General features: G+C 41.8%; 1 protein-coding gene across 3 annotated transcripts in view; it reads left to right on the top strand.

Moving 5' to 3' along the window:
- The window catches only part of NME7 (NME/NM23 family member 7), a 276,360-nt gene that overhangs the window by 199,910 nt on the left and 53,004 nt on the right, over positions 1–23,446 (top strand). For all 3 annotated transcript variants that reach the window (XM_059145681.1, XM_059145682.1, XM_059145684.1), the window contains one exon: positions 12,560–12,667. In XM_059145681.1, coding sequence (XP_059001664.1) covers positions 12,560–12,665 — 106 coding nt within the window. In that variant the 3' untranslated portion in view covers positions 12,666–12,667. The remainder of the gene's footprint in view (positions 1–12,559; positions 12,668–23,446) is intronic.

Raw genomic sequence — 23,446 nt, 5'->3', positions numbered from 1 at the left:
GGCCGCTCAGCTCACGGGCCAACCGGACTTTGGAAGCCCCTGTTCCTGCGTCGCCCGAAGGACTCGGCGACCGCGATCGAAGTGGGGAGTCACCGGCCGCTCCGGCCGTGCAGGAGAAGATCCGACTTCCGGAAGCCGTTCTGCACGTGGCTTTGGCAGGAAAAAGCAGAGACCAGAGTCTGAAAAAGAAGGAGGAAACGGAATTTTTTGTCCAGTGTAAATTTTGTTTCAAGATGGCAGTTCACAGTTCTGTTCGGAAGGGAAAGTGAATTTTAGGGGATTAAGTTGCCTCTTTGAATATAACCCCTGAAAAAAAGTTTTTTACAGTTAATGACTAAAGATGAGAAAAAAGACTCAAAAAATAATTCTTTACAACAAACAGGAAGGAAAATGAGACACTTCTGAGGGCAACAACCATAATCTAGCTTATCTAGGTAAAGGAGTATTCTCATTTATCGAGTATTTTGCATCTTTTCTCCACAAATGTGTACTTGTAAAAAATATATGATCAAAATAATGATGACATCATCACTTTGGTGGACAGAGTTCATTATCTCCTTTTTAAGTGAGAATCGTGCCTCACAATCCTGTGTGAGATGTGATTGGTTGTGTTATAGAGCCGTGGAGGAGTGCATGTGTCTTAGAAGGAGGTAACCGAGAGCTTCAAGTAAGACGAAAGATGATTAATTATAATGTGACCGCAAAAGTTTAGAATGAGTCGGTCCTTTCTACACCGTGGATATCCACCAGAAGATTCAGGAGCCCTCTGGGGAGTTTGTGTGTGTCTTACTGTCCCCGCTGGAAAGGCCATCTATGAGCATGCATTGACATGCCTGAGGCCTCTCCCCTGGACTGCTCCGCTCTCATTTCGTGTCCACCACCTGGTGTTCTGTGTCTGTGATGGAACAGTAGGACTGTCCTCCATCAAGTTCCCAAAGCAAGTCACTTTCAGAGCTCTGGGATTAGTGCTTAGAGTTCTTGATTCTGTTCTCAAACAGGTGTGCCCTAATTTGAGAAAATCTGGTCTACAAAACCATCAACTCACAAAATACATAAATTAAGGAGTTATTACTTTCATTTCAAAAGGATTTCCTTCAGGATTCCTTAGAATAAGTGTCTGAAGAGTGTATCATGTCCAAAAGGCCTTCTGGGTTATTAGTAAGCGAGAGGGCTCACTTTCCCACCCTGTCGTTAACCAAATTAATGAAATGCATATTTTTGAGCCTGTAGCCATTTCATTCATGCGCTCACTTCTGCACGAAATCATTAGTACCGTTACTCAGTGACTCAGTCATTAGTACTGTTACTCAGGGACTCTTTCATGAGCATTCTCTGTGTGTTGAATCCACAAAAGTCACAGCCCTTGTCCTTTAGGCATTTACAGATGACAAGAGTGAACCAGATGTCAAGTAAATGTTTGACAGTGGAAGCAAGCTGGCCTGTTAGGAGACCACTGTGGTTAAACAAAGTGAGAGGGTGAGCTGTGGCCATAGGGTAGCCTCCTGGCGACTTTAAAGGGAATTGTAGCAGGACTTGGACAGCTTAGAAAATTAAGAGTTTGCCCAAAGCAGTTGATCTTTGGATACATTGTTTCTTCAGTGATGAACAGGAAGTCTAAGACTTTAGAACCAGGTTATCCATACATATAAAAGGTAAAAACTGTCTGCATTGTCACTATAGCAGGGGGTTGTTAGGTACATGTGAAATACGACATCTTTTAACAATGCAAGTACTGTGTAAGGGCTTCATTATGGTATGATGAAGATGATGAGTGCCTCCAATTTGGCCGGAGACTATTAGACATTTTATGGGCATTACCTCATTTATTCCGTCCAGTATACTCAACGGAGGCCGTTACGGACACCGAGATATTTTCACTAACTGCTGGGATTTATGTTGCTACTATAGAAGAGAAAATCTTTAATCTTACAAACTCTCTGTCCTTTTTTATAATCTGAAGTATACCTGTATATACTAAGATGAGTTAGGCCCCTGGAGATGTTGATTTCAAGGTCACCTCACCTCTTAAGGTGGCTTAGCTACATCTTAAGCCAGAAATCACTGCTGCTGCCTCCACTGCTGCCATCACCACTGACTGTCACAGAATCTGGGGCCTCAGGCACGGAGTCTGGCCACCACAACGCCTCCAAACACTCATGTGTCCCACCTTGTCAGCCAGAGGCAACGTCAGCAGGTAGATGGCCTGTGTCCAGTTCTGCCTTCCAGATCTCAATGGTGGGACATAATTTACTTCAAGAACTCGAGCGGAAAGAGTGTCGAGAGAATGTAATGTGGATTTCTAACCTGCCTCTGGAAGAAGGATGGAATTAGGGCTGAGAGAGCCGCTGTATGGAATCCACTCGATCTTACTTACGTTGCTTACTCTGGACCCTTTGTTAGGAACATGAACTCCTTGAGAAGAGGGTGAAAAACTTCTGAGCCAGAACATTCAAAGGGAGTAGGACATGTTCTCATGCTCGAGCTAGGAAAGAGGTTTGTGGCTTGAAACCTGGAAGAGGTGGAAGTGACTGGGTTATTTCAGGTGCAGGTGGAGAAGCGAGCAGGAGTCATAGCTGCTGGCCTTTCTGGAGCGCGTCACGCACTTCAGATGTTCTATTGTGGAAAGCAGCTCAGGCAGGGAATGGCGTGCTTCAGCTTGGTTCTGTAACCTTGGCCTGACTGCTTCGTGGAGGATCGAGGAGACGGCATAAACCAGGTAGAGAGAAATCCAAGAAGTCAGCAGTCTAGGCGACAGAACATGGTGACAGAGTGGAGGAAAGGAGAAAGACTGATGTGGACTGTATTTCAGCCTTGTATTGACAGGACTTTATAATAACTTGGGTGCTGAAGGTGCCAGGAATGGTCCCAGCTGTTTCACTGTTTCGTTCCTTTAGTGTAGAGTTTCTGAGTGTTGAGCCCCGCTTCTTAGGAAAATCAAGGAAGATTGCATCGCAGTTTTTTATCAGGATGACGTAGACTGTGGGGAGCACTTGTTTTTGCGGGAGAGATGGAGAATGCCTCTCCGGTTTCTCAGTCGTAATAGGACTATACTCGAAGGTAAAATCTCCTAAGTGTAGCTTTGTGAAAAAGAGAAAACAGGAAAATATTCACCAAAAATTTTATTTTCCTCTGTACTAACATGTATGTTCACAGACGTCATACAAATGAGTCCTTGTGGGTAAACCATAAAGTAATTTACATACACGTGAGCAAGGAGATTTGCCCAACTATTTAAAAGAGAATGAAGGGATCATCATTTTTGTTTAAAAAGAACACCTGTGTCAGCCAGTGCCTATCTTAGGCTAAGTAGCAAACAGCTCAGCAAGAAGAAATGATGACTGTGGCATGTGGCCTTTGAAGCCTAGTACAAGAGACAGGGTTGAATTGTCTGAATGTTTCACCTGAAATCCCATTTAATTGTCACCCTCTTCAGATTCTATAAATTCATATTACATCTAATTTCTACTTAATGAAATGTGAGATACAAGCCAGGTGTTTTAATGATTCCTCATATTTAAGCAAATCATGTGGTCTCCAGAGCTAGTAAGATAAGTGTATTTACTGTGAATTCTGACAGCTCACTCAATGAGATTAATACGTAAGTAGTTGAGTTTAATTTTGTGATGATGCTTTCGGAGAACCTGTTCTCCAAAACACATGGGTTCTAGAAGGATCCTTAGACTTACAGAAAGTAGCCTTTGAATCTCTTTTGTGGTTCCCTTTCCTGCTCCCGGTTCTCCCAGTGTTCCATTGTCCTGTTTTAGCTGTAAGTTAGTCTGATACTGCTCATCTCCCAGGAATATAAAACCAACTGCATTACTTAATACAGAGTTTCATGCAGATGGAAAAGCTGCTTGGGAGTCAGCTGGGATGTTTCTGAAGTATGAGGGAAGTCAAGCTGAGCCCTCAGCATGTGCTTTTTTTACTCTTGTAGGACTCCTTGGCTAAAAGCATGACTACTTGATACTTGAATGATGGCACTTGCTTCTCTGGTCTTTAATATTAAGCTCTGTCACCGTTGTTCTCTGAGAAATGAGGACAACAGTAATATAACTTTCTGTTTTGCTTCACAGCTTTGTGGCTGACGGAAGTGATGCTGGTTCCTCTTTAATATTTATCCACTTGTCTATGTCACTGCCAACATTGTTGCCCTATAGCTTGAGAGGACTTTTTCGGAAATTAGACTGATGACCAGGTATAATTATCCACCATGTACCACTAATTACATGAATATATTCTACAGTTGATCATTAAGTCATCTTTTTTTTATTAACATGTAATATATTATTTGCTTCCGGGGTACAGGTCTGTGACTCATCAGTCTTACACACTTCACAGCACTCACCATAGCACAGACCCTCCCCAGTGTTCATCACTCAGCCACCCCAACCCTGCCACCCCGTCCCCTCCAGCAACCCTCAGTTTGTTTCCTGAGATTAAGAGTCTCTTATGGTTTGTCTCTCTGCCCGCTCCCATCTTGTTTCATTTTTCCCTCCTTTCCCCCCATGAATCCCTCACCCTGCCTCTCAAATTCCTCATATCAGGGAGATCATTTGATAATTGTCTTTCTCTTATTGACTTATTTCACTCTAGCTCCATCCATGTCATTGCAAATGGCAAGATTTGGGGGTTTTTGATGGCTGCATAGTATTCGTGTGTGTGTGTGTGTGTGTGTACCACATCTTCTTTATCTATTCATCTGTTGATGGACATCTAGGCTCTTCCCATAATTTGGCTATTGTGGCCATTGCTGCTGTAAACATTGGGGTGCACGTGCCCCTTCGGATCACTACATTTGTATCTTTAATATAAATACCCAGTAGTGCAATTGCTGGGTCATAGGGTAGCTCTATTTTCAACTTCTTGAGGAACCTCCATGCTGTTTTCCAGAGTGGCTGCCCCAGCTTGCATTCCCACCAACAGTGTAGCAGGGTTCCCCTTTCTCCGCCTCCTCGCCAACACTTATCATTTCCATGGCATCAGTCATTCTGACTGGTGTGAGGTGGTATCTCACTGTGGTTTTGATTTGTATTTCTCTGATGCCGAGTGATGTTGAGCATTAAGTCATCTTTCTTAAAAGTTCTAAAAAAAAAAAAAAAAAAAAAAAAAAACAGTAAATTTGACAGATCTCTTCCCAATCCATTTCCTAAGTGGAGGGTCATTTTCAATCTTGCATATCTGTTTTGCATTATACAGAACTGAAACAATATGACTTTCTAAGGAAGCAATTTGTTTTCTTTGTTCAGACATATTTTATGAGTCTGATAGACTTATAGTTCAATAAACAAAAATATTTATAATGGACACAATAATGGAATAATTACATAAAGTTTCTCTAATTTGTTTTTAGTATTTAGCTAATCACCATCCCCCTTAGTGCATTTTTTCCAGGTCTTAGATATAGAGGTCAATTCTTTAAGCCAGGATTCTTCTCCCACTGCAGGATTACCCTAGCAGAACTTTCAGTACTTCTGATGAGAGTATAATAACCAAGAATTTGACTTGAGGGTGCTCAGCAGGCCAGGCTGTAGTGGCAAATTGGTATGACAGGAATTTGGTAGAGTCTGAAAGGCTGCTGACCTTCTAAGTGCAATGTGAGGCTTTAGAGAGTCTTATTTTCTCAGCAGAATCTGTCGCTTATTAAAACTGCAGTAATTAAAAAAAATTATGGTAGGAATATTGTGTGTTGGTATTTTATGTTGCTTTTATATATATCTGATATTCACTTCTGCTTCATTAAGGGAAATGTTTGGTGGGATGGTTTTCACTGTAGTGTACAAGGAACAAGAGAGCATGAATTTATCAGAAACAATTAGAGAGCCTGGTGGTGGGTATTAAGGAGGGCACGTATTGCATGGAGCACTGGGTGTGGTGCCTAAACAGTGAATTCTGGTACATTGAAAAGAAATAATAAAAAAAGAAACAATTAGAGAAAATTTGCCAGGAAATACCAGGGGAGAATGATCTGTGGAAGATTCTTCTGGGTTTTCACTTTCAGTGTTTCAGTATTATTTACTTTTATAGGCATATAGAAATTTTATAGTCAAAACTAAAATCAATGTATCAATACTTTTTCAAAAAAAGTTGATATGAAAACCTCAATTTTAATGAAAGAAGTTATGAAGAAAATACTTGTTCTTTAGCTTTATGCTTCATAATTATCATTAACCTAAACAAAATAATTTATGCTAGTAAAAAGAGTTTATACTTTTTATGATTTGTTTACTTATAGATTATCATCTAATCTATTCTTCTTACTGGAGTTAAACATTTACTTTTATTCTAAAATTATCATTAAAAATCTTGAGAGATGTTACATATTTTTTAAAAGGTGCTCGAGGGGTGCCTGGATGGCTCAGTTGGGTGTCTGACTCTTGATTTTGGCTCAGGTCATGATCTCAGGGTCTTGGGATCAATCCCCATGTGGGGCTCTGCACTCAGCAGGGAGTCGGCTTGGGATTATCTCTCTCCTTCGGCCGCTCCCCCTGCACTCTCTCTATCTCTCTAAAATAACTAAATAAATCTTTTTTAAAAATTGTACGTGAATATTTGGTTGGACTATCTTTGGTACAGAATCAAAGTATACCCTTTTTCTGTCTCTTTAAGAAGTGTCTCATCTTAATTTCTTTAAAATTCTAAGGTTATATTTATAAAACTACTGACCATTATCTATTGAATGCAACACTTCCCTAAATACTGTTATTTCTTCAGTTCTCACAACAACACTGTAGTTAAGTCCTATTTTTATCCCTGTTTTACAAATTAGAACAGTAAAGCAGGCGTAGGGAGGTTGAGTAACACAGCATGGTATGGTTACACAGCCAGTAAGCGACAAAGGCAGAATTCAAATGCACAGAACCTTCTCCCACAGCCCGTGCTCTTCCTTACTCCATCCCGGCTCCCTGAGTAGGCATGTTGCCATTTTACGTCAGTCAACAAGTATTTAGTGAACATTTACTGTGTGTTTATAAATAAGACCTAGAATATCAGAGAAGTTTTTTATTATGTTAAAGGTTGAGAGTCTAATGGGAACTTTCTAAAATAAGCACACACACACACACAAACCATTTGAAGTGCGAGTCAGAGGTCTGTAATTGGAGCATAAATTCCCGTTGAAACAATGGAAAAGGGAAGATTACTCTGGGAAGAAATCAAGTTAAGTTTTATAGAAGAGATGATGTTAGTGGGATTTAAGCTTTCAGGAAGGTGTGAATGAGGCCTGCAAAGTAGGGCCAATGTAGAGGCCCTTGGATACCACACTAAGGAGCATAGGCCATAAGAAGTGAGTAGCATGATAATGTCTGCATTGTAGGTGCAAATTGTTAGCAGCATGAACAGTGAATTGAAGGTGGCTCAAACAGAGAATGTCAGTAAGATGAGTGTGCTTTAACATAGCAGATGGCACTGTGGATCCAGAACTGTCACATAACCAGTGCCTAAGGAAAGCAAATTAATAGAGCTAACAATTTTCAAAATAAGAGAGTCAGTACCCTCAGAGAGATTTAGGGAATGTCAGACCCATAAAAAAATAATTATAGATACTGAAAATTTTAAACACGACCAAAAACCATAAGACACCTAGGAATAAACCTAACCAAAGAGGTAGAGGATCTATACTCTGGAAACTACAGAATACTCATGAAAGAAATTGAGGAAAACACAAAGAGATGGTAAAACATTCCAAGCTCATGGACTGGAAGAATAAACGTGAAAACACCTGTGCTGCCCAGAGCAATCTATGTCGTCAAGTGCCATCCTGACCAAAAAGCAGTCGGCATTTTTCAGAGAACTAAAACAATCCTAAAATTTGTATGGAACTAGAAAAGACCCCAAATTGCCAGGGGAATGCTGAAAAAGATAACCAAAGCTGGGAGCATCACGTTACCTGATTTCATGCTGTATTACACAGCTGGGATCACCAAGACAGCATGGTACTGGCACAAAAAAGACACATAGATCAGTGAAACAGAATAGAGACTCCAAAAATGGACCCTAAGCTCTATGGTCAACTAGTCTTTACAAATCAGGAAAAAATATCCAATGGGAAAAAGACAATCTCTTCAGTAAGTAGTGCTGGGAAAATTAGACAGCCACATGCAGAAGAATGAAACTGGACTATTCACTTACACCACACAGAAAGATAAACTCGAAATGGATGAAAGACCTCAACGTGAGGCAGGAATACATCAAAATCCTAGAGGAGAACATAGGCAGTGACCTCTTTGACATTGGCCACAGCAACTTCTTTCAAGACATGTTTCCAAAGGGAAAGGAAACAAAAGCAACAATTAACTTTTGAGACTTCATCAAAATAAAAAGCTTCTGCACAGCAAAGACAACAGTCACCAAAGCTAAGAGGCAATCCATGGAATAGGAGAAGATATTCGCAAATGACACTATCACAGAAAGAACTAGTATCCAAGACCTGTAAAGAACTTCTCAAACTCAATACCCAATTTTTAAAGTTTAAAAAATAGATTAGTAGAGTTGCACCATGGACCCAGTTTAAAAACAAATCAGTTTTACATAATAATAAATATAAATAAATATCAGATAACAGATCAAACAGAAGAATTCTCTCAGAATATAATACAAAAAGACAGTTAGATGGAAAGTATATAAGAAAAGAGAGAGGAAATATAGAACCAGAAGTTTCAACATTTATTTCATAGAAATAGCAAAAGGAAAGAAGGCGTGACATGGAGGAGAGAAAACAGTGCAAGAGATAGAAGCCGACTAAAGAGTAGCTCTTCACACTGAAGTGGACGACAGTCAACAGACTGGAGCAGAATGACTGGCAAATGACCCAATGCCTCGCCGAAGGGAGAATGCAAAACCTTCCAAAAAAGAAAAAATTCATGACCTAGAAAGAATGGTAATCAGATCGCAGTGGTCTGCACCATATTTGTCATATATGCTGTATATGCAGCATGCGCACGCACGCGCGCGCGCGCGCGTGTGTGTGTGTGTGTGTGTAAGCAGCAGAGGCTGTGGAGGGCCACTCAGATCCCTTTCTCACCTTCAGGACTGAGGTGCCCATTCCCCAGCCCTGTGTTGGCAGCTCACAGTGATTCGGTAAGTCTTCCCAGTATAGCCTTCTATTAAAGAAAGTCGCCTTGCGCAAGGTCATGGCCCCTTCTCCGGAGTGGCCCATATCCAGTGACTTGTCAGTTTGGAGAGATCAGGGCTTCACCTGTTTGCTTCCATTCAGGATGACTCTGAAGGTCATCGTAGCTCCAGAACTCCCTGTAGGATTGTCTAAGGTGGCTGCTGTTGCTCGTTGCACTTCAGCTTGTTCCTCTGCCCAATCCCACGTTCCTCACTTCTCCACGAGTGTAGATCCTGAGACCACCTCCCAGTAAACTTCCTGTATGCAGCTCTCTGCCTCAGAGTTGGCGTCCAGAAAATGCAACCTGTGACAGTATTCTTTCCAGCTGCCCTTGAGACAACTGACTAAAACTGACTGCAAAGAAAATCCCAACAAATTCCTTCAAAAGATGACCAAAGAGAACACCTTCTCTCACCACAGTGAGATATGATTATACATTAACAATGACCCCGCTCCCCCAGCCACCACACACACACACACACACACACACACACACACACCCTGCTCTTTAGAACTCAGGTGTTGTACATATAGTCAGTTACATGAAAGTGCTATTTTAATGAAGATGGTGAATGCCGAATAAAGTAGGTGAAGGAAAGTCCCATGAAACAGTGCGCTCGAATGGAATCCTTTTCAAGTGTTTTCCTCCTAATCGAAATTGTAAGAAAAGGCAAATTAGTACTCACCCTCATGATTTTACAGAGTACGTCTTCCTGGAATGCCAGCTTACCACCACGTAATAGAGAAGGTCTGTAATATCAGGTGCTTAATCGTCAGGAGAATTAGGGGGAACAAATGAAAGACATGAATATAATATACAGCCATCCTAGTTCTCTAGTTTATCGAAGTGTTTTTCTTTCTTTTTTTTTTATAAAGACATCTCTTTTTTTAAAGATTTTATTTATTTATTTGACAGAGAGAGATCACAGTAGGCAGAGAGACAGGCAGAGAGAGAGGAGGATGCAGGCTCCCTGCCAAGCAGAGAGCCTGATGCGGGGCTCCATCCCAGGACCTTGAGATCATGACCTGAGCTGAAGGCAGAGGCTTTAACCCACTGAGCCACCCAGGCGCCCCTTGAAGTGTTTTTCTTAAGTAATGAATTTGTAACTGACCTTTGATGCAAGCTTGTAAAGGAAGACTTAAGTAATTAAATAAACACACACCTTTGAAATGTGCCAGAGGGGTGGAATGACAGGTGTGAATACTGCTCAACATTTTTGCACCAGAAGGTGCAGCTGCCATATCACTTAGTGACTGTCGTACCCATAGAGCTGACCCATTCAGGACTTCGGCCTCCCAGTCTGAGATCCTTCCTTCCCCAGTACTCTTGACCTCTGCGTGACCTTGGCCATGGTATCACCTTCTACACATGGCTGTCCACTTTTCCCAGCACCATTTATTGAAGAGACTGTCTTTTTTCCACTGTATATTCTTTCCTGCTTTGTCGAAGATTATTTGACCATAGAGTTGAGGGTCCATATCTGGGCTCTCTACTCTGTTCCACTGGTCTATGTATCTGTTTTTATGCCAGTACCATGCTGTCTTGGTGATCACAGCTTTGTAATAGAGCTTGAAATCCGGCAACGTGATGCCCCTAGTTTTGTTTTTCAACATTTCCTTAGCAATTTGGGGTCTCTTCTGATTCCATACAAATTTCAGGAGTGTTTGTTCCAGCTCTTTGAAAAATGCTGGTGGATTATTTCATCAGGATGTCTCCGAAAGTACAGATTGCTGTAGGCAGCATAGACATTTTAACAATGTTTATTCTTCCGATCCAAGAGCATGGAATGGTCTTTCATCTTTCTGTGTCTTCTTCAATTTCTTTCATGACTGTTCTGTAGTTCCTCAAGTCCAGATCCTTTACCTGTTTAGTTAGGTTTATTCCCAGGTATCTTATGGTTCTTCGTGCTAAATGGGATAGATTCTCTAATTTCCCTTTCTGTATTTTCATTGTTAGTGTATAAGAAAGGAACTGATTTCTGTGCACTAATTTTGTATTCTGCCACATTACTGAATTGTTGTATATAAAAAATTACTAAGGAAAACTCAAAGACAAGCTTCAGGCTAGGAAAAATATTTGCAGGATTGTGCAGAGTGACAAAAAGTAGAATTCAGGTTATAAGAATAATAATCAAAAAAATAAGAATGACCCAGTAGGAAATGGATGGAAGAAGACAAAAATAAGCATTTTATACCAGCGGATGTATATGAAAGGACATTAGCCTTCTGTAGGAATTAGGGAAATGTGAGCCAAAAGCACAACGAGACACCATTTCACACCCACTAGAATAGCAACATTAAAAAGTCAGCCAATATCAAGTGTGGATTTTGACGTGGGTGGTGGGAATTCTTGTGCACTGATGACTGAGGGCAAATTGTTACAAGCACTTAAAAAATGGTTTGGCAGTACTTCATAAGATTGAATATGCATTTGCCCTAATCCAGAGAAGACTCTTGTACACACGCGTCATACTACACATTAGAATTCTTGTAGCAGAATTGTGTATGACTTTGGGTGTGTGTGTCTGTCAAAAGCAAGAAGAGGAGAGAGGAGAAATGAGCTGAATGTCCATCAGGAGGAAAATAGATAAAATGTGCTCAATCGCATATTGGGTTCGTATAGTAATAAAAACGAATTACAGCTGAACACAACAACATGCACAAATCCGAAAAACAGTGTTTTGAAAACTAAACAAACCAAGGAATCTTTAAATAAAATCAAGACTAATGGGTGCTTCTGGGTAGAGGGGGTGGGATAGAACAGAGTCTGCATGAAATCTCATACGGGGAACTTTTAAGTGTTTGTGTTATTTTACTTCAGCTAAGTAGTGGGTACACAGGTATTTATTCCCCTTTTAAAAAATATTCATATGTATTAAATACGCTTTTTGTATATATATGTCAAAATTAAAATATAGGTTTTGGAAATGTTTCACTTAGAATAAGTTAAAGCTAATAAAGTAGGTCATTAATATTCCCCATCTTTAATTTCTTAAACTCTTATTTCTCTTATAGTTTTGAGTTATTTGTAACCCGTTCTTTCCTCTAATGGGAGCTGGTACTAAGCTGATGCAACTGGAGCATTTTGAAAAATCTTTTAAAATCAGTGCCATCAAACTAATTCATTTTAAATCAAGTTGTTAGTTTACAAATCTTTCACATTAATAGACTAGGTTCCTGTTTTGTGTGATTTTTCCATGATCTATTGATAAACAGATGTAGTTATTGTTACCCTCTAGACTTTACATGAGGCCACAAAAAAGCCTTCTGAGTGACCTGAAATGTTTCATTGCTCAAAGTTTTAATACATTCATGCTATTTCCAGAAATAATCAGTGCCATCAATGCATACCTGTGTTTCATAAGCAGATAATGCAAGAGCTTCATGTAGCTGGTGTTTTCCTTATCGACACTGAATGACTGACTTTATATGTGAATGTGTATTTAACAGGAAATTGCCCGGCATTTACGCCCTGGAACCCTCCGAGCCATCTTTGGTAAAACTAAGATCCAGAATGCCGTTCACTGTACAGATCTACCAGAGGACGGCCTCTTAGAGGTAAGATAAAGAAGAGCAAACATTCTGTTTGTATTTCAAACTCATCATCTCAGCAGTTCTGGTTCATAAGAAACGTTTTAATATTCTTGGATTATACTATTACCTGGCCACCTGAGCACTTCAGACTGGAACTATGACCAGGTTGTACAATGCCACATATATCAGTCACAGAGAATTAAGGTATGTCTGTGATTGGCATTTGTTGGCATATATGGGCCAATGTTTTAATGCATACATTGAAAAATAATTTAAAAAATGAGAAGCTATAGCACTCATTAAATAATGTGAAATTTGTTTTAAAAACAGAAGTTTTTAAAATTTTTAATTACCAGAGGTTTCTAGTCATAAAAATACATCAACAAAATTGAGAAGTCCAACATGCAATAACATTCAAAGTAAAAGTTACCATTTACAGACTCTTTATATGCTGGGTTCTAGCATGATACATAAATGCTTTATATCAAGTAATTCTTTTAATCTCCAAAGCATCTCGAATATGTTGGCATAAGGCTCCACACCCAGCACAGAGCACAGCACAGGGCCTGAACTCATGTCCCTGAGAGCAAGACCTGAGCTGAGATCAAGAGTCGGACACTCACCTGACTGAGCCACCAGGCATCCCAGTCTGGTTTGGTTTTTAAAAGGTCATTTCTAGCCCAAAAGCAAAAAAAACTTTAAAGAAAAAAGTTTTTTTTTTTTTAAAGTTTTACAGTTTTTTTTAACTTTTGTATGTCAGAAGGAACTGAACTGAAATGAAGACACATGATAAATTAGTGATTATGGCATAAATGACAGAGAAATGATGGATATCCTCAGTATGTCTATGTATCTTAGAGAGTGTTATTTCTATTTTATGTCACATTTATCAATTGGTTTTTTCTGCCTTTAAAGTCATACGTAGAAAGGTCTTCACCCATATTTTCCTTTCATTTTCTGACACGGAAACATTCAGTGCACCTGGAGTTCGGCAGGCGTGGACTAGGCGGCTGTCACGACGTCGTTAAACCCTTCCGTGCTTTCATCGTTCCTTTTCATTTACTAAGTATTCACCCATGTCTATCTGTTTCCAAACTTTCGGTTTTATGCCGTCAGCCTGTGCCGGCAAAGGCTATTTCCAGTATTGCACTTTATTTATACCTCGAAAGGTTTCCTTGCTTATTCTCTTAAATGTATTCCTTCTCGTGAACGTCACATGCGTTCAGCCAGTGTTTTGCCCCATCCCCACAGGAGGCACATGGGGCCCGACTGACGGTATGTTTGTGAACGAGTGTGGGACTGATGCGGCTGTACCGGTGACCTCCCTTCTGTGTTGGTGGACGCCTCGCCTTTCGTGCAAGCACAGCGTCTCTTTTCCGCTGGGGCTTGGACGCAACGCATTGCATTTATTCCCATCAGTTTTTTATCTTGTTGCTATGGAGAATGAGTGTGTTAACTCCATTGAGGTTTTCTGCTATAAGCCACGATGTTAATGTGGTAAACCAGCAATAATGTGGGAGTGTCATCCTACAAAACTATGAACTCTGTTATGAATTTTGACATACTTGTGAACTATAAAATTGTAACAAACTTCATTTTTTAATTACCCAAAGTAGTATGTGTATTTAAAATTTTCACCTGTTTTATAAATTTTCATTTCACCTTATGATAGTTTCAGATCTGTAGGGCAGGTTTGAGTACAGACTGTTGTTCAGTGAGACCAAAATGTTAATCAAGAAATGTATGTCCAGGGGCGCCTGGGTGGCTCAGTGGGTTAAAGCCTCTGCCTTCGGCTCAGGTCATGATCCCAGGGTCCTGGGATCGAGCCCCACATCGGGCTCTCTGCTCAGCGGGGAGCCTGCTTCCTCCTCTCTCTGCCTGCCTCTAGGCCTACTTGTGATCTCTCTCTGTCAAATGAATAAATAAAATCTTTAAAAAAACAAAAGAAAGAAACTTATGTCCATGAAAAATATGATCAAGGTATGCCCTTGATTGTGTTTGTACAACTTGGAGTGGATTCCTACCACCTATAGTTTACAAAGCCATTTACTAAATGATTAAAATCTTTCTAACCTAACTGCACAGGAGATTTAATTGTAAGTTAATGACTGTGTGGTTTAGAAAATTAACCAAAACCCAGAAGTTGGGGTTTGAAGTCATGTGGCTGGAGACTTATAATTGATACGACCTTGGATAAGCGACTTTTTCTTTCCATGCCTCCCTTTTATCAGCAAAATAGAATAAAGAATTCTGATGTAACCGAGGGATGTTCTTCCCTTTGGGATTAACAATTTGTGGATTGCGACATGGCTTTAAATGGTAAAGTATCATAAAAGCACTTAGAAGCCAGAGCAGTTATTTGTCCATAGGTCTGCAAGGTACAATTCAGAGTGATGTGGAAAGACCAGCTTTCTGATCAGGGAAGCACTTTATGCGGCTACTCATGAAGGAAGCATCTTTGATGTAGGGTGATCATAACATGTATTGTCTAATTGAGGACCTCTTTGAAAGGCAGTTCCAATCAGAGAAGATGCTAGGACAAAAGGCATAAACCAGAACTCTCATTGGCACACTGGGATTGTAGGCTTTCTGTATACGTGGGAGCCAGGGAAATGGGAAGTTTGCTTCTCCGTATCTCTTCCTCATGGGATGTTTACTGAACTGAGTTCATTTGTGTCATGTATAGACCTTAGGAGGTACGGTCTCAATTCATACTTTGTCACCTTCTGTTTTAGGTACTTATTCTCATAGCAAATGATTATAGTATGTATTACTTGCTGACATTGTGATAGGATTTCAGAATCAAAAGGAGACATATCTCCTATCCTCATTGAGCTCACAATAAGGTTCAGAGGTCAAGTATCTTAGCATGAATATAGAATCTGCTGTATTCGGATGCTCCTAATTGTGACATACCCATTTTTGTGATTGTAGGAATAAATGACAGCATCTGTGGTATGAGACATTCAATGATGTTATTTCACTGGTAATATCCCTGATTAGCAGTAACTCTAAAGATCTTAAATTTGAACTTTAAAGAAAGCATTAATGGCAAAATGTATAGCTAAACTAGTAATCAAAGAAGTACTAGTCTTTTACTACGGGCAAATACTTTTTTAAATTATGTTTTAAATTAACAAAAAATGTATTATTTGCCCCAAGGGTATAGGTCTGTGAGTCATCAGGCTTACACACTTCATAGCACTCCCCATAGCACATTCCCTCCCCGATGTCCATAATCCAATCATCCTATCCCTACCCACCATCCGCAGCAACCCTCCATTGTTCCGTGAGATTGAGAGTCTCTTATGGTTTGTCTCCCTCCCGATCCCATCTCGTTTGGTTTGTTCCTTCCATTCCCTCCACAACCCCCTGCCCTGCCTCTCAAATTCCTCATATCAGAGAAATCATATGATAATTGTCTTTCTCTGATTGACTTATTTTGCTCAGCATAATATCCTCTAGTTCCATCCATGTTGTTGCAAATGGCAAGATTTTGTGTGTTTTTGATGGCTGCATAGTGTGTGTGTGTGTGTGTGTGTGTGTGTGTGTGTGTGTATCACATCTTCTTTATCCATTCATCTGTTGGTGGACATCTAGGCTCTTTCCATAGTTTGGCTATTGTGGACATTGCTGCTATGAACATTCGAGTGCACATGCCCCTTCGGACCACTACGTTTTTATCTTTAGGGTTAATAGCCAGTATTGCAACTGCTGGGTCATAGGGTAGCTCTGTTTTCAACTTTTTCAGGAACCTCCGTGCTGTTTTCCAGAGTGGCTGCACCAGCTTGCATTCCCTCCAACAGTGTAGGAGGGTTCCCCTTTCTCCGCATCCTCGCCAGCATCAGTCATTTCCTGACTTGTTAATTTTAGCCATTCTGACTGGTGTGAAGTTTTGTTTTTTGTTTTCTGTTTTTTTTTTTTAAAGATTTTATTTATTTGACAGAGAGAGACACAGTGAGAGAGGGAACACTAGCAGGGGGAGTGGAAGAGGGAGAAGCAGGCTTCCCACTGAGCAGGGAGCCCGATGCGGGGCTCCATCCCAGGATCCTGAGATCATGACCGGAGCCGAAGGCAGACGCTTAACGACTAAGCCACCCAGGTGCCCCTCACTGTGGTTTTGATTTGTATCTCCCCGATGCCTAGCGATATGGAGCACTTTTTCATGTGTCTGTGCCCATCTGGATGTCTTCTTTGCTGAGATGTCTGTTCATGTCTTCTGCCCATTTCTTGGCTGGATTATTTGTTCTTTGATAAGTTTGATAAGATTTTGGATACTAGAAGGACAAAGAATTTTTTAAGTATCACTGTCTGCTGCTGATAAAGCTACGGTTAAACAGCTTTACCCTTATATTGCTATTGGTAGCTACATGGAAACAGGTATGTAAGCCATGGGTTTTTCCCATTTGTTCCAGAATTCTGCTTCTTATAATCTAACCAAAGGGGGAGATGGCCGCAGGACTGCAAAATAGAAAGTTATCTGCACAGATGTTCATTGAAGGAGTATGTAGGGTAATTAAATCAGAAATAACATGCATGTCAAAGGTATATCTGATGATCCCTCCTCTGACAAGGCTTTTTTGATACCTGTGGTCTGCATCAGAGGTCCTTCCGTATGTGTGTTTGCCTAGCATTTTGCTTCCTGCTAACACAGTAGCATAGCCAAGAGCTGATACAGCCCTGCTCCTGGGGCAAGTTACTCATTTCATCGATCCAGGTTTCCTCCTTCCATAAGATGAACTGCCTGGCCTGTCAGATGGCATGGTGTCCAACACTGAGTGATTGCGCAACAAGAGATAGCAATTATTATTATTATCGCCCATTGTCTTTTGCTCATATATATGTCCCCATAAGACTGTCTTGCCCAGCACATAAAAGCTCCTCCATTAATCATTTTTGAGGAAAAAGAGGGAAGGGTTTCATGAGATAAATTATGGTTCACGCACTCTGTGCAAAAGTATATAACCTTTTTTTAAATGATGGTGGAGACCTCAGCAATGGAGTCCAGCCTCGGTTGCATATAGGAATCGCCTAGACCATTTTTAAAATACCAATGCCCAGAGCTATCCTTAGAGATTCTAATGATTTTTCTTTTGAAATAACTTCAAACTTATAGAAAAGTTGTAAGTAGAGTAAAAAAAATTTCAGGAACATTTGGGATTAAGCTGCCACCATAATGCCCCATATCTCTGAGTACTTCAGTGTATATATTTTTTTAACATAAAGGGGCATTTTGCTACACAACCACATTATGAGTACCCAGATCGGGAAATGAACACGGATACATTGTCATCATAAAAATGTAAACTCCACTCAAATATCTCCCCTTGTCTCCATGATGTGTTTTAGTAGCAGAAGAATCCAGGTCAGGATCCCTCATGGCATTTCGTTCTCTGCTTAGTTTCTTTCAATGTAGAACTTCCCTCCGATTTTCCTTGACTTTTGGGGCCCTGGTACTTTTGACAGTAACAGGCAGAGATTAATATAATTGGCCCATTTAAACCTTTGCTCACCAGAAGTTTTTCTAGATGGTTTCTGTGCACATTTCTAACAAGACACCAACACGCTGACTTTGCTGAACAGCGTATAGAGCTATAGCAGAGTGGTGTGTTGGCTCCCCATCGTCCGTGCTGCTGTGTGAGGTCTGCGCCCCAGTGTCCGGCCTGGTGTCCGGCCTGGTGTCCTTGCCATCCCTGCTCTGCTCCAAGCCACCACTCCCTCCGCTCCCTCTGGTGCTCACGGCACTTCCCAGTTCCGCGCTCTCCTTCCCTCACCGTCCCCAGAGCCACTGCGCTGCTCCAGGTGCTTCCCCAGCCCGTTCCCAGGACCCTCGTTTTCTGATTATCTTCACGGGAAGAACCAGCACTTCACATGTGCAGAAATTGAAATTCCCAAAGTTGCTAAATAGGTAGACAATGGAAAATATGTTTGAATTTTGAATTCTGCTCATCAAAATGACACATCATTCGTTCATTCATCCAGTTACACTTTTTTTTTCTTTTTTTAATTTTTTATTTTTTATAAACATATATTTTTATCCCCATGGGTACAGGTCTGTGAATCACCAGGTTTACACACTTCACAGCACTCACCAAAGCACATACCCTCCCCAATGTCCATAATCCCACCCCCTTTGCCCAACCCCCCTCCCCCCAGCAACCCTCAGTTTGTTTTGTGAGATTAAGAGTCACTTATGGTTTGTCTCCCTCCCAATCCCATCTTGTTTCATTTATTCTTCCAGTTACATTTTTTAACATTAAAAACCACGCTGGGGACGCAGCAGCGAGCAGGGTACGCACAGCCCCCGCACTCACGGAGCTCACCTTGCAGGAGACCGCAGTCGTGGTCCTTGTTTCTTAGAATCATGAAAATATGGATCTTCCCTCTCTTTCGGTCTCCCAAATGTTCTGTAAATTGGTTATATCACTTTTGTGGTTATAAAAAAAGAATGTTTACTGTTTATAAAATAGGGGCACCAGTGTGGCTCAGAGTTGGGCATCAGACTCTTGATTTCAGCTCGGGTCGTCATTCTCAGGGCTGTGACATGAAACCCGGTGTAGGGCTCCACACTCAGCTCCTTGAGGTTCGCTCTCACCCTCTCCCTCTGCCCTTCCCCACCCCTGCACGTGCTCTCTCTCACTAAAATGAATAAACAGGTGTCTTAAAACATTTATAAAATATTTCGTTGTAGATACAAATAGTCAAGCAAAACAAATCTAAAATTGGATATATAATTATTTCTGTGTTAATTCTTGTTCTAGTATACTCTGGAAGAGAATTAATCAAGCATTAACCAGAAGTAAACAAGGTGTAGGAGTAAGTTAATTGGACAAGTCTGGATTTCTTGGCCGTGGTTAGCATGGGTCTCTGCACACACTGACTCTTATTATTTATCTTTAGTTTTAGTTTGTATCTCAAAGGAAGAGTTGTGGTTTTTACTAGTACGTCGTCAAAGAGGGAACAACTTGTTCAAAGACAAGAGCAAACAGCTTTCTCTAAGGGATTTAAAAATAGCTTGGTAAGGCTGAGACTGACCTTGAGGTGCATAATGACGAGTTAAGGCTAGGAAAGTCATCAAGGGCCTTGTAAAATGTTGAGACATCTGAACTTTATCCAGAGGGCAAGAGGAATCCAAATAAATGTTTTACACAGGGGACTAGCACAGTCATATCTGTGTCACAGGGATCACTCTGACTGCAGGAGAAGAGATCAACGGGTTAGGGAGGATAAGGGGAGACAGTCAGTCTGGAGGGAGAGAGACAGGTAGAAGGCTGCACAGGTAATTTAGGGCAAGATTCTGGTAGTCTGAACGGATGTGATAGTAGTAATAGCTCAAAGCACTGAGCTTCAGAAGACATTTAGGGGGCTGAACTGACAGCCTCAGAGACTAGTTGGATGTGGAAGGTAGCCCGTGGCAATGAGACGAGATTAACTGCCTTCTCCAAGTGAAGGTGATAGAGGCTACCGTCGTTGTCTGTGATACCCAAATTTTGAAAACCAGAGTTCTTCCATAAATTCGATGGCAAAGCCTAACCTGATCTTCTGTATAATTTTTCTACAACCTACATAGTGTGATTGTTCACACTGCTTAGAAGTATTAATGTGTGAGAGTATGTGTGGGAAATTCCCCGGCTCTTGGTACAACACAGAACACGTGTGCTGTGTATATTCAGTGACTTCTCCATGATATGGAGCATGGACACTCTATTACTAGTCCAAGCTCCAAAACATCTGCCACCAGGAATTTGAATAAAGGACAGTGGAGAAGGTTTGAAACAGCCATGGAGAAAGAGCTGATCACAAAATACAGATTTCTGGGTGATATTTAGGACTCAGCTGATTTGAGATACTATGTGTGTCATGAACTGACTTGTATGCACATGGAAGGAGCAGCGTGAAGGTTTGGCAGGTGGGCGCACAAAGCAAGACCACTGAGGAGGTTCATGAGTCATGTGTCATGAAGATACAGTGGGAGGAGGTGCTGGAATAAAAGAAAGTCCGAGGAACTGGAAGCCTTTCTGAGGCTTATGGACGGGGTTCTGGAACACCAGAGGTGGGAGTTGTGGTCAGCCTAGACTCGTCTCAGATCAGAACTTCAGAGGAGGAGCTCCTTGTGGATGGTAAGGTTCAGGGTGTGGCCATGGAAGAGGGGACCAGCATGGAATGGAAACCACCAGAGTTGTGGAGCCTTCAGTGATGAACGAAATTCAAGTCCCTGTGTCACGGCTGGGAGTGGAGAGGAAAATGGTGATCCAAAGCCTAAAGTTTTTTTTTTTGTTTTTGTTTTTAAGATTTTATTTATTTATTTGACAGATCACAAGTAGGCAGAGACGCAGACAGAAAGAGAGAGGGAAGCAGGCTCCCCGCTGAGCAGAGAGCCCGATGCAGGGCTCCATCCCAGGACCCTGAGATCATGACCCACGCCAAAGGCAGAGGCTTAACCCACTGAGCCACCCAGGTGCCCCTAAAGCCTAAAGTTTTCAGCGAAAGTAGAGTTAGTGAACCTGTGATGTGACAGCAACAAGGAGAAATGAATTATCTAGCCAGATGGCAGAGGTCAGAGTCCACTTCCTACTTCTACCGTCCTTCACCCACGGCCCCAAAGACATGATGCCTTCACGGATATCCAGGTTTCATTTAAGGCTGGGGGCCTGGTGAAGAAGTTCAGGTTTCAAGGCAGTTTACTTTGAGACTGAGGGGCTGGAGGAAGCAGGACAGTGAGAGACTGATGGAGGGAGAGGGACCCCAGAGCCATGGGAGTAAAAAGATGAGGGTAAATAGGTGACAGGAACGGCCTCCCTCTTGGTGGGTGGGATGTTACCAGTTAGTAGTTGCTTTCCTGCCCCATAGTTAGCGGTTTGAATTGGGCAGTCGGCCCGGTAGAGCAGCTCCACAGCCTCCAGAACCCAGGCTCTGCCATTTCATCCTCACCAACAGTCTTAGTGGGTTGCCTTGTGGCCCCGCATGCTTTTGGAGCTACATTGATCAGGCGATTCTGATATAGACCATTAAACTCGCATTTGGAAACTGCTGTATGTTTTGGAGAAAAGTTGGCTGTGGCTCTGCTTTTGAGGAAACCTAGACCCTGTCAGTGGGCCAGCCAAGAGGTTATCTTGCTTCCAGGCCCTAGAATTGGAAACAGTGGCAACCTCTGGGATTTGAAGGGATCTGTAGCCCCTCGCGATGGATTCAGCTGCCACCAAGTGTTACAATGCCTCCAGGGCAGGCCAGCCTCTGACTGGGGGGCTCTGTGGCCTCCTGGGAAGGAGCCAGTCATGACCTGGTTGATCACCTGGATTTCTTGGACATCTCCATGTTGAGGCTGCCATACACCCTCTCCGGGAATGACTAGAGGCCTGGCTGTGTGTGTGTACACACACACGTATTAATGTGTTTCAGGGCTGACAAGGACAGAGGCCTTGGTCTCTCATGCTGAGAACAGTCCTCGTCAGGTTCTTCAGCTTTGCACTCACCACTTAACAGGGACATGTGATGCACGGGTGTGCGAGGGACTGAGCCATATCTCTCCCCGCTGCTGACTGTGTAAGTGCCTTGAGGGTCTGGATCTCTCAGACTTTAGAATCTCTAGCCCCTGCCTAGCATCCCACAGGCTTTTAGTCAATGTCTGCTATTGGGGGAGCATTTCATGAATGAGGACAATGTGCTTCTGTCCCCCTCTTTTTCCACGCAGCTGAGGTGTCATACCCTGATGAGGTGCGCCCCACTTTCTAGTGCCACATCCCCCTACTTCCTCCATTTACCAGTTGTCGGAAAAGTCTACTGCGTGTGTCCCTGCTGGCTATGCACAGCTAAAACCTGAGCTCTGTGTGTGCAGAAAGCTGATGGTTTGCACAGGTTTTTGTCCTGTCAAAGGTAGTAGTTTGAGAGTCTCTCCATTAACCTTAAAAATATCCTGAAAATATAATTAGTGTTAGGCCATCAAATTCTAATTCTTTATGGCCCAGTTAGTAGTGAAGAATTGATATTTTCTCAGATAAAGGAATCTTGGACTAAGGAGCAGTTTCCGGTTCCTGCCGCCATGTCACGTGGAGAGCCCCTCCTGCTGGAGTACTCTGATTACTTTACCCCAGGTGGTCCACACACTGCCTAAGAAAGGGACCCTTCTATGTCTCTTGTTTAGCATACGTAGGAATTTAGTTTTCCGTTCACAGCAGTAATGGATCTCTACTTATAAAGTCTTAGAAAAACTTACTCCCAATAGTCATAGTAACTGTTCACTTCACAGAAGTGTCTCCATCCACTGGTGCTGTAATATCCAGGCAGTCACTGTCAGGGCTGTCACTGTCGCATTCCATGCAGGGAGTTTTCAGGCCCGTAGGTCCCCCGTTCTCAGATACAGCCCCGGCTCCAGCTTTCTTCGCGTTGGTTATCTTCAATCTAGAAGGTGACAAGCCTTATGGACTTAAGTATTTACTGTGATTGATGCCACTTTATTTTTATTGAAGTGTAGTTACCTTATCATGTCTTACTAGATTCACATGTACACATACATTACTCCATGCTCACCACGTGGAGCTGCTACCATCTGTCACCAAATGACCTTATCACGGTGTCATTGACTATCGTCCCTGTGCTGTACGTTTCATCTCCGTGACTTATTTTATAGCTGGAGGTTTATACCTCTGAATTCCCCAGTTTTTTATCCTTTCTCAAACCCACAACCTTCTCACAACCACCAGTCTGTTGTCTGTGTTTGGTTTTTGTTTGTGTGTTTTGTTTTTTTAGATTCCACATGTAAGTGAAATCACGTGGTATTTGTCTTTCTTTGTCTTAGTTCACTAG

This window comes from Mustela lutreola, chromosome 14, assembly GCF_030435805.1.
Source record: "Mustela lutreola isolate mMusLut2 chromosome 14, mMusLut2.pri, whole genome shotgun sequence".
Lineage (NCBI taxonomy): Eukaryota > Metazoa > Chordata > Mammalia > Carnivora > Mustelidae > Mustela > Mustela lutreola.
This window is presented reverse-complemented; position numbering and strand designations above follow the sequence as displayed.